At 36.4% G+C, this 15,774-nt stretch overlaps 1 protein-coding gene across 1 annotated transcript in view; it reads left to right on the top strand.

Annotated features, from left to right (window-relative positions):
- The window catches only part of WDR70 (WD repeat domain 70), a 133,250-nt gene that overhangs the window by 67,915 nt on the left and 49,561 nt on the right, over positions 1-15,774 (top strand). Inside the window, exon 10 of the mRNA XM_054397660.1 lies at positions 1,960-2,134. Coding sequence (XP_054253635.1) covers positions 1,960-2,134 — 175 coding nt within the window. The remainder of the gene's footprint in view (positions 1-1,959; positions 2,135-15,774) is intronic.

Raw genomic sequence — 15,774 nt, forward strand, 5'->3', positions numbered from 1 at the left:
GTGAGGCTGCAGCTTGAATACTGTGTTTGGTTTGGGCCCCTACCAAGCAGAAAGACACTGAGGAGCTAGAGTGTGTACGAAGATCGTCAAAGCTGATGAAGGGTCTGGAGAACAAGTCTTACAAGGACTGGGATTGTTTAGTCTGGAAAGGGAGGCTGAATGGAGACCTCACTGTCCTCCACAACCACCTGAAAGGAGGCTGTAGTGAGCTAGGGCATTGGTCTCCTCTCCCTAGTATCAAGTAATACAAATGGGAGGAAATGGCCTGAAAATTGTGCCAGGGGAGGTTTAGATTGGATTTCCCAAAAGAGTGATCAGGCATTGGAACAGACTGCACAGGGAGGTGGTGGAGTCACTGTGGCTAGAGGTGGTCAGAAAGCACTATGGGACATGGTTTAATGGCCATGATGGTGTTAGGTTGATGGTTGGACTTGTTGATCTTTGAAGCCTTTTCCAATCAGAACAATTCTATGATTCTATAAGAAGGATCACTTAGGCACCCAGCACATGGCCATGTTGAGACAGGTTTTGAATAACTCCAAGAAACACAACTCCATAACCTTACTGGGCGATGTGTTCTGTATGGCAGCATTGATTTGAGTCTCACAAGCATCAGGACTTACCCAGATGCTCCGAACAGAACAATAAAGTGATGCTTTATAAATATGAGATTTCAAGACTAGTCTTTACTTTACTATGGACAACCAGAGATTCATTCTACTTCAGCTACTGATGTTAAAATGTACAACTAAATAGAACTTCTGTGAGCTTTTCGCAGCTCATTTTCCTACCTAAAATTATCTACAGGTCAGCTCTCTAGCATGTCTGGTCTTGTAACTCTGGTGGAGGTTCCTAATGTTATGCCTCAGTGCCTTGTCTTGTTCTGGAGTAATGGCAGCCTTGCTAAAGTGGTATTTGCTTTGCTAGAGACCAGTGAATTACGTGCTGTTGGATTGTAAGCAATGTTTGTATAGTCTAAACAAATGAAGTTTTCTTGAGAACTTAGTGATTTTTTTTCTTTCTAAATTAATGGTCTTCCTTCCTTTGCCAAATGCTGAAACTCCTCTCTGCATTAGATGCCAGAAGAGTTTTGAATTTTTTTTTTTCTGGAAAGAACTCAACATATTAAAAGGACAGAAAACATTTGTATCTAAGACAGTTTAAAGAGTCCACCTGTATCTCAGTGTTTTAGTTCTCTGTCATTTGGATGTTTTTGTGTATCTAAGAAACACTGAAGATCCAGTCAGATACTCTTTTCCCATTAAAACCAAAGGTATGTATTTATTTTGCTAATAATGTGGGAAAAACTCAACTTTAAAAGCCAATATTATATAAATGAATCTTTGTAAAGTGTTTGAAGGACACTTTTACAACAGAATTCTAAGACCTCTGGGATTATTGAAGAGAAATACAATATTATTGCAAGTAATTATTTAAAATGGCTATTTAAAATAAAGAGAAGTCTGAAGAATAATCACCCAGCCTGCAATACTGCCCATTAAAAACAGGTTTTTTAGTTGTCACATTGGAACAATGAAGACAATCTGTTTAATTGAAGAAACTTGTAGAAGCACTCCTGCCTGTTCCCTGAAGTCTTCATTCTTGTAAAGGACTGATTGGTTTAATCTTCCTGATCTCCAGTGACAGTGGAGACTATGTAGTACCTGTGTATTAACCTTTGACTGTTTGTGCAGTTGTAAATAATTTCATGTATTTACATGAGAGTTTGGGGAGAGAACTTCTTTAGAAGCTTCCTATACATGTAAGTAGTGGGAAAATTGTCACATTAGTTTCATGACTGCTATACCGTATCTTAAATTCTATTTGCCCATTATAAACTTTATTTGAACAGTATTATATGCCATTTATACTGAAAAAGGTGCCTCAATATTACAGGAAGAATTATTTCACATGTATTAACTTTATCTAAAACAAATCATCATTTAAACTTTTTTCCAGAACTGTGAGGACATGGGATGTTAACAATGAAAAAAAACACAAAAGCATATTTAAACCACGATCAGTTCAAGGTAAACGGGTGATTCCTACAACCTGCACGTACAACAGAGATGGTAAACTTATTGCAGCTGGCTGTCAAGATGGCTCCATCCAGATCTGGGATAGGAATATGAATGTAAGTCAAGTATTTTGTAGCAATATCTACCTCTAATACATCAGGTGACAAATGTTGAAGCTTTTGTACTTTTATACTTATTTCCCATTCCCTAAAAGTTAAATAGCTTGTAGACAAAATATTTACTATTTCTTCTTCCTTTCTACAACTATTTATCCAGTGTGCTGCTATTCAGTTCAAAACACTGAGGATACTCTTGGCAATGTGTGTTTTGGGGTTTTGTTGTTGGTTGAGGTTTTTTGGTGGTTTTTTGTTTGTTTTGAGGTTTTGGGTTTTTTGGTTGGTTGATTTGGTTTGGTTTTGGGTTTGTGTGGTTTGGGCTTTATTTATTTATTTAGTTAGTTAGTTATTTGAGTTGGCCTCACATCTGTACTTATAATATTATATTCATTTAAGATGTGATGATTGTGAAAAAAAGCTGTGGTTTCTTTGTGGGTCTTATGTAACTAAAGATGTATGCTTGCATACATTTGAGATATTGAATGCATGAAGCAGTAACTCAGAACTTCATAGTGAAATCAGTTATTCATTCAAGTATTATGCAGAGGGGAATGACATCCAAGTGAGTGAGAATAATGTTAATGGTGCACATTAGATGCCAAATCTGTTGCATTGTCCAACTCGTAAAAATTAAAATGGAGCCAAATACAAACAATTTATGTAAATGTAATGTCAGTCAGAATGGGACCTATTTAAAATTCCTTAAAATTACAAAGTATCTTCTGTAATTTATTATGTTCATATTGAACTTAAAAGGGAATCTCTAGTAGTTATGTATGTACCTGTCAAAAAGTACGTACAATTCTCACTATTACTACTCTATAATCTGAAGCTTAGAGCAGTAAGTGCTCCTAATTTATTTGTGTAGCATATTCTGCAAACCAATCCTGTTCCAAGAGTTTAATTTTCCAATTTGAAATCCAAATTCACCAGGGAAAAGTTTACCGCTTTTAAAATTAATCAGCCTAATAATTGTGAGTATCTACTTTAATAGGATGGCTTTGGGAAAAATAATATTGAACTAATACAAGTTGTGTTAGTCTGTTAAACTTTATTCTTTCAAACAACTTGATTCTGGAAAGGAAGTCAGGCTATTTAGGTTATTTCCCCTGAACTCTGAATAAAATTTGATGGCTGTAGGCAAGAGGAAATTTAGAGATGTAAAGGGAAAAGTAAGCCTGATGATCATATCCAAAGTACAGCTTGTATTTTGGGATTGTCATCTATTTTTATTTCTGTTTTTATTTCCACTATAAACCCAGTAAAACTTCCTAATGGCGTGAAGCTTGAGAATTCATTCTAAGTGTAAACTTGTTCTAACAGAATAATAAATTTTTCAGAGACTGGCTTTCATCACCTGTGTATGTTGTTTATTTTAACATATACAGTATTGAAATATTAAGCTTTCTGCTGTAGTTTTAACAATAGTTCTCTTGGTTGTCTGCTTTTTCATGTACTTTTCCTTTTGAACTTTTGTGTGTCTATGAGATGACATATTGCAATGCTGATTGAGTGCAGTTTAAGGTGATTATGAATAATTTAAACGTATATCCTGTGCATCTTGTGCTGTTTCCAAATGATGACCTCTGAATAACAATGCAAAACTAAAGCAAGTTCCTAGTGGAAGTGAAGTTGATATCATCCTTAAATTTTATTTTTTGAGCTTAAAGAATTTTTGTCTCATTTTTTGTTCGTGTCGTTAAGAATGTGCCATATTTTTATGTAAGAGTGGTGTAAATTGTTTTTCAGTGGCATTCTTACCTAAAACTGCTGATATTCCTTTGGAAATCTCTATGTGTAGTTAAACCCAGGTATTTAAAAATGCGTATTAATCAAATAATAAAAAAAAAACACAAAACCAACAACACTAAAACAAAACAACAACCCCCCCAAATAACAATAAAACAAAACAAAGAAACCAAACAAAATCCCTTCAGCTTACATTTGGAGATGGGAGGAGAGATAAAAAAAACCCAATAAAAAAAGAACGTGAGTTCAAAATAGGATTTAGAAAGAGAAGGATGGCAATGACTCCTGTACAGGCATGGTAGAAGGACTTAACTGGTCTGGCAGGATGCATTAATGCTTGCAAAGTTTGAACGAGAAAAGGGTAAGTTGTGACTAAATGGTGTGATTTTGGGTGTACGAGTTGTGACATAGACTAATAGGTAAAGCTACGCAGAATGAAGACATGAGGGTTGAACTGCTTGAAGAAATATATAGTAGAAATGTTCACTTCTGATTTTTGAAGAAAACGTTTTTTATTTCCCAGCCAGCAAATATTGTTTGACTTTGTTGAAACAAGAGTAGAGCTGAATACACAGATTTTGCTTTACTAAAGTACAGCTCTGTTTCAAATCAAAATTAAGACAGCACTCGTGTTTAACTTGGGAGGGCTCTATTTGAGTCTGCAACAAAAGTCACTAGTGTTTGAAATCAGAAAATGACGCTGTAATTTCTTATATTTAATCAGTTAGGAATTATTTTGGCATTGTTATTTCAGAGTATGGATTTGGCAGATACGCAGCAGGAAATAGGACGGGAAGATCTTTTAAAGTGAAAGCTGACTTCATTGACCACAGTGTCATGCCAGAGCTGATCCAATAAAGACATGTTTGAATTCAGTTTTGCATCTAAGAAAAAATACTAATGACATTTCAGCCCTGCTGTTGAATGCTAATACCACTCTTCCTGTACATGAAGGTAACAGCACAAACTAAATCCATGCTGGTGTTCCTACCAGATAATATGGGTCACACTACATGCTCTCCACAGTGCCTGTTATCCTGGTGCCTGTGAAAGGTTTTACAGATTTTTTTTCTTTTTTTTGACAGGAGTAAAAACTCATAACAAACACAGGCCCCACTTCAGAAAATGTTTTTCTTTTCTTCCCATAGGAGAAGGGTCATGAAAACATCAGTACCAAGAGCACAAGTGGACACCCCAATAGGAAGGAGGGTCTGAGCCCTTTCCTAGGGCAAAAAGGGCACTCATTATGGGCAGGCATACTGCTGCAGTCTGGTGGGAAGCTGCTTTTCCTTTGAGGTTTCGCAAGGTCTATCAGTGGTACAAGCGCTTCCTTGATGAAGCTTGCGTAAAACTTCCTTGCCACTATAGATATAGTTTCTAACTGCTGGCTAGAGTTATATCATCCTCTACTCCACAGATGGTTAGCTAACTTTACATCTGAATACAGGAATTCCACTGATATGTCTGTCAAAGCACCATCGAATTAAAAATCAACCTGTTGTGTAGTGGTATCCCCATCACCACCATGGATTCACTTGTGATTGTTGCTCAGTAAAACTTTGTCCACAATGGTGTGATTGAATAATTCTTTGATTATGTTTTGGTGTTTGGGTTTTTGTGTGTTCTTTTGTTTGTTTGTGGGAGTTTTGTTGTTGTTTAGTTTGCTGTTGGTTTAGTTTAGAGGGAAAGAAGGTCTTTTCTATGGCATGTTTTATCATTCCTGCTGAAGTCAAAGTAGCTATTTGTTGTAAGTTAGCATCATCTGGGGTTTTTTGGTGTTGGGGATTGTTGTTGCTGTTGTTGGTTGGTTGTGGGTTTTTTTTTGTTTTGTTTATAGGGTTCTTATTGTCATCATGTTACTGTACATAGGGAGTGATTTTGGTGTGTGATCAATTGCGTTCTTTATTTCTGACGAGTAATGCACACTGTAAGTGTTTCATTCAGTGTTCTGCTTCCACTGTTTTTCTGGTGCAATTCCAAATCTCCCAGCTGTATGTAGTGAGAGTAAAACCAGTTTTGGAACTCTTGGAGGAAGACTTTTTCTGTCTCCATGACACTGACATTGGTGACTTGCTAAAGCTGAAGTTAGCCTAATGCATTCCATCTCTACCTTGCCTTTCTCCAAACTTCCTCAGCATGATCATGATCCATTATAATCACCTGCCTCAGAGGATTTTTTTCATTTTGTCATAAATCTCTGTTATTTTCTTACGTATGTTATTTTGTCAGTGCATGGTTTTTCTTTAAGTTTCATGTACATGTGCATTTACGGTGCACATTAGCAGAATGATCTGTCAACCTATTTGAAATATTATGAACACTGTCAGCTTGGCTTAAAATAACAGCTTCAAAGGACATAAAAAATAACTTCCTTCAAACTTCCAATGAGTAGTGGATGCAATGGTGTGAAGTAGCTAATTATAACATACATTAAAACTCTCAAGCATTCTAAGACTCAGAGAAGTGTCTGGCAAATATGGTGAGTTGGAGAGCACTAATAGTGAAAACAATGCAGGATCTTGAAAATTACTTATCCACAAGTCACTGCAGGAAAAACTCTAGGTTTACCTGCAACTCACATAGGTTCAAATTCCTCATCTTGCCCATTCAGAGACTTTTGCGAGGCCAGTAGTAATATAGGTGGGTGAACAAGCTGATCCACAATCCAGTCTTAAGACTAAGTATCTAGAACCATTTTTTACTTGTAATTAGTAAACCTCTGTGTAGAAGTGGGAGTACTTAATGCCTAGACATACAGAAAAGCTGAAGTAATTTTTGTAAAGACTATTAGTATACTTAGTGGGTAGGTTAAAAATGTGCTGAGTTAAAATTGCTGAACGCACCCCCACACACACTTTCCACACTGAACAGGAAAGGATCAAGATGTTTTCCACTGACAACAAATGCAATTCATGAGGCTGAAAAAGTTAAAACTTCTTAGTTGGCCTTTCTTAGTTGTTCAAACCATGTGATGAAGCTACCTGTTAACATGATTTTTCCCTCCAGCTTTTTCCTGGGTCATTCATCCCAGGACAGCATGAACAGTTTCTCTGCGTATGTAGCCTTAATCATGTTTCTCAGTTTCACACATCACGTATTATTGCAACTGTAATACAAACTTTGAGTAATTTTTATAAGCTTTTAGCTATTTAGTAGCTGCACTCTAAGTAGGAAAGAGTTAAGATTTGACTAATATGTCTGTACTGGAATGGTCTGCTTGGGGCACTGGTGGAGTCACTGTCCCCAGAAGTGTTTAAGCAGCATGTGGGCCTGGCACTTAGGGATGTGGTTTAGTGCTGCTCCTTCCTGTAGTGCTGCTGCTTCCAAGGTTGGACTGGATGATCTTTGAGATCTCTTCCAATCGTGTGTTTTCTGTGATTCTGATTCTGTAATTGGTTTATCATTTTATGTAGTGTAAGTCTGAAAAGGAAAGATGCGGTGTTTTATGCTTTTCAAGATAATTTAATTCTGACTAAACACAAATTGATTTAGTCTTTCATGGGAACACTTTTCTCACTAATGAATGTTTTAACTTTTCTTTTTTCATAGAAAACCTACTGTTACATTTAACTCCATTCTTCAGTGATGTCTTACTCAGGAACATCTACTACAGTATTGTAGAACTAATGCTTTGCTGGTGTTTTCTTTTTTCCTGATTTTGCTTGGCTTTTTGAATTGCTGGAATAAATTGTGTATTTTGACCAGTTTAAAATTACTTAGCTAAAGCTCAAATAATTATACAGGAAGACACAATAATAAAGAGATCCAACACTATGCTAACATACTGCCCACCTGAATATCCCCAAAAGTGGTGTGATCAAGTGCTGATCCCAACATAAGCCACCCTATCCTCGATACATTAAAGGAAAAGTAGGATGTCGCAGTATGTATGCATTGAAGTTAAGCAGATCTAATCTCTGTACATTTTAATTACAAATACTCATATTAAAAGTATTTTCCAAATAATTGCATGATTTATAGATGTAGGATAAGTATGTTTCTATATTTAGTGATTGAAAGTTATTCTGAGCTTTGGGTTTGTGGTGTGCAGTATGAAGTTTTAAGGCAGAGTTTTCAGAGGTAAAAAGTTTACAAGTACTGGAGCCATTTTGAAGAATTACTGTGCAACTAAGGACATGTATTTACATAATTCAAAAAGATCATGTAAGATTCTTCTCTTCCCTCTCCTTTCTCTTCTCTCTCACCTTTTTTTGTGTTTTGGTCTGGTTTTTTTCCCCAAAATAGGGTGACCCTTTTGTTTTGGAATGGGAATCCTAAGCCCAGATCTTATTTTGGTTTGTTGTTGTTGTTATTTTGCTGTTCTTGATGGATTTTGCAGCCAATGCTGCCAAGACAGAGTAATGAAAACTAATAGTAAGATCTGAGACTTGTTGTAAACATTTTTCTTTGTTAATTTATATGTTCTTTGAGGAGATTTACGTCCATGCTTTGGGAAGATGAGATTGTTTGATCTTTACACAGTTGCAGAATGGTTTTTTTTGTCTATGCAAAAATGCAAAAGATATAGTTCTCAGTAATAAATTCTCAAAATGCATGTCTTCCATGTTTGCTAGAAAGTTTTACCTGTATGCATATGCTTTTTTAGATATATTTTCTACCAGGCAAAGATCATGTCTTCGGCATGTGGTGTATCATAGCATTCCAGAATTGTGCTCTTTTCACACCAGATAGGGTTTATTCATTGCTTTGGCTGTGGAATAATCAATTGTCTGCTTGGATGTTTGGTTTGGTTGTGCTGTATAGAAATTGTGGTTTATATTGATGTCTTCTCAGCATTAAAAATTATGCCAGTTAACATTAATAGAAACATTTTACGATGGCTATTCTTAAATTTGCTGAATATCACTATTACAGCTAAACAGCAGGCAAAATTTTTAGTTTCCCTCAAGTATGTAACATGCTTCATGCTTTGAAGAGGGCAGTCTGGCTACATCTGGAAATTTCTTGTGTAAATACAAGATGAAGTATATCCAAATATACTATACTCCCCTTTCAAACTTAAGGTAAGTTTTCCATATCCATAATATCCCACTCTTTCATTCCATATGTATGTGTGCCAGACCTCTGTTCAAGAAACTGGAAATCACATGCAAGCTTGCCAGCAGCAAATATTAACAGATACATATATTACTCCTTTTTGTATACGTCTGGTTTAGCCAGTGCATCACTATCTATACCCTGCAGCTAGCTGCAGTAAAGAATCTGACAGTCATACGCTAAGATAAAATGTGCCCTGCTGTATTTCTAAGTGCATTTCTCTCTTATGTAATAAACAGTTTATAGTTAAGAACTATCTAAATGTTTGCACTATCTAATATGCTGATGAAAGGCAATTCTAAATCTTGAAGGTTGTCACACTCCAGTGAAAACAGCATAGAGAATTTTAGTTAGGATTCATGTATGGTTAAAGGAAAAGGGCTTCTCCCACCAGGATAATATATCTTTCTTTGATTTACTATTAAGAAAAATAACAGTAGAGCTTTCAGAAATATTTTTGAAATGACATTTTGAAAAGAGTAGCAATTACAGCAACAGGATTTGCTTTATTAATATTGTAATGTTATTAATGTTAATTAGCATGAATCATGTTACAGAAATAGATAAAATAATGAAACAGAATAACCTTCGTGAGCTAGCTTTGTTATTTTAGAGAAAATGTTCCTTTTATACAGAGGCAGAAGGTTGAAAGTACAGATGCTACATTCCAGTCTAACCAAAAGCGAACTCCACACTGGTCTGGCTTATCAGAAAAATCAGGTTTAGATACTTTAATATATGCACTTACCCAGAAAGCTGAACACTTCATTGGTCTAGTGTCTGATCAGGTTTGTAAATTACAAAAAGGAATTTGTGTTTGCTGTGTGCATTGGAAAGCTACTTCTGAGTCCAAATGTTTCTCACTGTGATTCATAGTATGTCACTACTTGAAGACAGTGATAAGAGGAACAGCAGTTTTATACTGTAAATTTTGTAAAAAGCAATGAAAAGCATATTTCTGTGCAACTCTTGGTCATTAAATTTATTTTATTAGAGAAACCAGAAACTCCCTAAAATGCTTAAGAAAGTAAAGCTGTTATAGCTTGATGGAGTGGATTTATTTAAGAACAGAAAATGTAGGAAATAGTAACTACTGATCTATAGAACATATTGAGGGAAGATTAGGTACTTTCTACGTATGATTGCTCTGTCTCTTGGGTTATTTTATGGGCCTTTTGCCCCTTTCCAGCTTCATATTTGAATATATCTCTTGCAGGCTTCACTTTTTGTATCATTGAGTAAGTTTTAGAAAACTTTCTATTTTGGAGTATTCATAAAGAATAATGTGAAACGAATTTTAGGAAATAGTGTTCTGAGAGCTAGCTGGTTTGAGTTTTTAGGTTTCTGGTTTTTTAAAACAAGTGTCATTTCAGGTAATACAAAATCTGGAAACAAGTAATTATTAGGAATTTTTAAAGTTTTGAAATATATTTCATATATCCCTTCTTAGTTCTATTCATACTCTACTAGACTAGACTAAACTTTTACCTTTTTTTTTTTTTTTAAACTTGCTGTCATTGTAAATATTACCAAATTTCTAACTTTTCCAGAGGTCTAATGTAGAAGATGGTTAACATATACTTCCTATTTAAGAGTTGTGGGATTTTCATGTAGTCTTTTGTCAATGGCTGCTATCAGAAATGGAACACTGGCCTGGGGAACCGATAGTTCAGTGTTGTGTGGTGCTTGTGTATAACCTTTTTCATAACTGTTTAATTTAGTAAAAATAAACTCGCCAAACAGATGCACACAGAAAAGTATGGTACATTTCTTTTTAATTCTGCTGACTGAATGATATATCTTGAAAAGTACTCAGTTTTGAGTGACTTGAGTGACATGAAGAAACACAATTTTAGTACAAAAACATTCTCCATTAATATGTTAGAAATTGAGAAGCTAAAAAAAAAATATGAATTATAGTGAAGCATAGCTTTTGTATGTAGCATTAGGTTACATACACTTGACTTGGAGGAAGTCTGATAAAGAACAAGCTATTTCTGCATAGGGAACAATAATTTCATGGCTGTATCCATTACAAGGTGCACTTCTGTGAGAATACAGTTCTAAATATGCTTTAATAGTTGACCAAAATACGCTATAGATTGACCTCAGTTTCTAAGTAACACCTCATAAGTCCAGTAGTCCAGTTAACATTAATTAATAGAACTTTGCTTGGCATTTGTAGAAATTCTGTAAGATTATAAACCAAATAATTTATTTTTGTGTCAATGATTATCAATGAGATGATGAACAGGACAACTACACCGTCTCTTGGCATTAGGTACAGAACTAAACCAATCATGAAATTAAGAAAGTATTTGTAATATTTTTTGTAAGATGGCTTTCAGTGACCAAGTTTCCTTAAAGTCTTGGTATAACTCTGGTAATTAAAACCTAATTTAATATGTGTGGCTTTCTTTACAAATAAGTAAAACTTCTTCCAGTGCAAAGTATTTTAAAATATGGAGGTTTTTTCCTGATCTCTCTATTTTTTAAAGTTTGTTTTCAACAGATGGTAGTGTTAATCAGTTAGCAGAGAGGGTGGTGAAATAAGTGGAGCATTGTCCAGCTGTGTTTTATTTAATGTATGACTGCAGTGATACTACACAGGCTGAAATCGGATACATCCGTGGAACAGCTGCCTTCCTTGAACCAAGTTCTAAATTTCTCATGAGATAGAGAACTGGATTTGGAGTTGGATATGACTACCTATATATTTCACACATTATGCATAAATGCATATGCAGTGTATCTGTGTGTCTAGAATTATAATGAAATCTCTGTGTGTTACAGACTTACAATGAAATTTAGTTTAATAGTATTTTTGGATCTGAATAATCATTCTAAGCTCTAGTAGTTTTAAAAAGGTAATTCAATATATGTAATTTTCATTTAAGCAGTGTGTCGGGTGTTTAAAAAACCTGATTTTTGCGGTTACTCTTTCACTTCTTACCATGTGTGTGTATCACTTCCTGGTTTGGCTCATGAATGTTTCATGCACAAAGCTTGATTTATATTTAATTTTCAGTATAATGCATTTGATTAAGGATGAGATAGGATGGACAAATTAGAAAGTACTGTGCTTGTTCATATACAAAGAGGGACATACTCTGAAATAATCTAATGCATCATATAATTATGGTCATGGTTTGGATGGACACTAAGAAATTTCCTGATAAAGGTAGTTGTTGTGATTAGCACATCCCATGGTAAGAGCATATAAATGGCACTGTATCCCAGCTCCCTAGCCTTTTTTATTGTCCTCACTAATATGCAGGTCTCTCGTCTCATCTGGAGAGCAAGCTGAACCTGACACCTGCAGGAAGACTTCATCTTGTTGAGGTTACCATCTGTGATCTTTGTAGAGGCTATTTCACCAGGGTTTGCAAAAGCACAACTAGTATACATGGTGTATTCCTGCCCTTGTAATGGGAGGACTGGCTTATATTCAAGACCATCTTCAAGAGCCTGAGTGGTTTTTCGGAAGTAGAGACACCAGTTTTAGTCAGCGGAAAGCATTGCATTGCCAGCCATTGGCTTATCACTTGTCAGAGAGGTGCAAATGCCTGGTTGATTTTGAAATTTGGTGTGTAAAAGTGTAGTGCCAAACGGGGCTTGGGGGGTTTGACAAGGTTTGGGCACTGTCCATACAGGTCAGAGCTCTTTATTGGCTATTACACTGAGGTAGGAGAGCAAGGCAGAGCTGTACTAATGTGGTCTGCTGTGAGTCAGCGTGTGTAAAACAAACTTCAGCTTTGATTGTTTTCCTTCCAAAACAAATGACTTTATCTCAGAAAATGAATCATTTAGTATCAAGTTCATAAGTTATGTACCAACATTAAAAAATGCAAGGCAGTGTTCAAACTCAGTTGCTACTTGTTTGGGTTTTGGTTTTACTTTAGTTTGGTTATTTTTTAAATGATGGTTTATGTGTTATGGAAAATTGAATTGTGGTGGTTTTGGTTTTGACTTTGTTTTTATTTATATGAGAAAAATACAGAAACACTTGAGTATGAAGGGTATGATCTGTAGTTGCTATTATTTAGTGCTATTATTATTATTATTATTATTAAATTCATTGGTAAAATACAGCTTTTAATGAAGACAAAAAAGGGCACCAGTGGACTCCAAAGAGTCATTGTGAAGGAAACAGGGAAAAGATGTCAAAGTAATAATAGTGGCAATGGGTTGTTGATTGGATTTATTATGGTGTGTTTTACAATATTTGACAGAAAAGATGTGACACATTATGGTACCTGTAACATTTTTCTTATGATGAATAGTTAAGAGATTAGATATTGCAGGGAATTTTTAGGAGATATGATATCCAGGTAAGAAAATCGGGAACAGCTTTCATCACGTTGAAGTTAAGTTGCCAGTTAAATAAAGTGAACTAAGATGTTCAGCAGATGGAGAGTGATGTACCTTTTATTGGAAGGTAGTTTAATGGAACGAAAATACTGGTATTCGTGGTTGTGAACAAGATTTTTTTTTTTTTTTAATACCCTGTAGAGTGAGTTCTGTGACCAAGGGTAATGATGAACTGCCAGTGAAACAAAGAATGAGGGAAAATAAAGAACCAGAGGAAATCATGAAGGGAGACAACAGGTACAAGGTGTAGAGGAGATACAGAATATCGTAAAGCAAGGGGGAATCAAAAATAGGCACTTTTTTCCAAGGCTGATGAGAATGGGGGTATAACAGCATTGTTGGATTTGTCAGGGAGTTAGGGACAGATCTGTTGAGACATAGGAAGGAATCAAGTGTAACTGATAAGGAATGAGGACGGAGAAGAACGCGGTATTGGATGAAAAGGCCAAAATGTCAAAAAGAGTAATGAAGAGAAAGAAACATGGAATTATTTGGCGAGATGTGGATAATGCAAATAAAATTTCGGAGAGATGACATTCACAAACGGTAGTTCATATGTCTCCCTATGCTCTGAAGGTGCCACTGGTGGTGGAAAAGAAGTATGAAACTGCCAGCTATGTGTGTGAAATACTGTGCTCAAATCAAAACGGAAGGCTAGGATGAGAAAATGGAAGGAATATTTTTATCTGATGAAGAACATTAGGGATGTTAGTGGCAAAAGACAGTTGTGGGTACTACAGAGTAGTATAAAAAAATGAAGTAGGAAAAGAGAAAAGATGGTTTTGAAATAACATTAACAGTAGAGGAGAAGGGTAATTGCAAAAAAAAATCTTCAATGATTCTGTACTCCTGAGGCAAATTGGTATGGAGATACTGCAGCCTGTTTGAGGGATTCTTGAATGTTGATTGGGGCATTTGTACATTACCATAGCTTCAGTAATCAGATTATTATTTATAATCAAATTATCAAAGGGATTAAATGATTTAAGGATGTTAATTCCAAGGGAATTCTATCCTTTCATATATAAGTAGTGATTGTTTTTAGTATACGTTAAAAAACATATTTTTTTAAGTGATCCATTTTTGAAATATATTCAGGAATCCTACTGATTGCTGCTCTGCAGGCTAGCTTCGAAATGATATTTTGCAGTATAGGGGGATAAACATGCAACATGTTTCAAAATAGAAATATTTATTTTTGAGTAATTTCATTATTGTCAGAAATGAAATCCAGGTATACTAGAGCCACATCTTCCAGAAGCAGTAAAATCTTGCATATAAATGTAACTTACAAAAGATACAAAATGTCTTTAATCCTTAAGTATTTTAAGAGGCTTTTTGGGTTGAAGTTGACGCTACCAGAAAATCCAAACTGCCAGAGTTATTTAAGATAGTATGCTTTTTTTTGGAGCTGAATTGAAATGCACTATTCAGTTGTAATTTTTTGTATTTGAACAAACCACTTATTTTTTTAAAGAGCTCTCAAGAACTCTATATGCCTCCATTTTCAACAGTAAGGCAGGAGGACTTCAGGATAACTGGCCTCCTGAACTGGTCGATGGGGTCAAGGAGCAGTGTTATACTCCTGAAATCCATGTGGAATTAGTTCGAGACTTGTTGAGTCACTTGGAATTCACAAGTCCATGGGACCTGAAGGGATCCATCCTAGGGTGCTGAAAGAGCTGGCAGATGAACTGGCCAAGCCTCTCTCCATCATTTTCCACCAGTCCTGGCTCACTGGAGAGGTTCCAGAAGACTGGAAACTGCCAGTGTGACGCCCATCCCCAAGAAGGGACGGACAGAAGAACCTGGGAACTACAGGCCTGTCAGCCTGACCTCAGTGCCAGGGAAAATCATGGAGCAGATTGTCTTGGGGGCAATCACTGCGCACCTACAGGATAGCCAAGGAATCAGGCCCAGCCAACATGGATTAGGAAGGGCAGGTCCTGCCTCAACAACCTGATCTACTTCTATGGTCAGGTAACCAGCCTGGTGGATGTGGGGCAGGCTGTGGATGTAGTCTACCTGGACTTCAGCAAGGCCTTTGACACTGTCCCCCATAGCAAACTCCTGGCCAAGCAGGCAGCCCACGGCTTGGACAGCAGCACTCTGCGCTGGGTTAGGAACTGGCTGGAGGGCCGAGCCCAGAGAGTGGTGGTGAATGGTGCCACATCCAGCTGGCAGCCTGTCACTAGTGGTGTCCCCCAGGGATCAGTGCTGTTCCCCATCCTGTTCAATATCTTTATTGATGATCTGGATGAGGGGATTGAGTCCATCATCAGTAAATTTGCAGATGACACCAAATTAGGAGCAGGTGTTGATCTGTTAGAAGGTAGAAGGGCTCTGCAGAGGGACCTTGACAGGCTGGACAGATGGGCAGAGTCCAACAGGATGGCATTCAACAAATCCAAGTGCCGGGTGCTGCACTTTGGCCACAACAACCCCATGCAGAGCTACAGGCT

This window comes from Indicator indicator, chromosome Z (assembly GCF_027791375.1).
Source record: "Indicator indicator isolate 239-I01 chromosome Z, UM_Iind_1.1, whole genome shotgun sequence".
In the NCBI taxonomy this organism is placed as follows: domain Eukaryota; kingdom Metazoa; phylum Chordata; class Aves; order Piciformes; family Indicatoridae; genus Indicator; species Indicator indicator.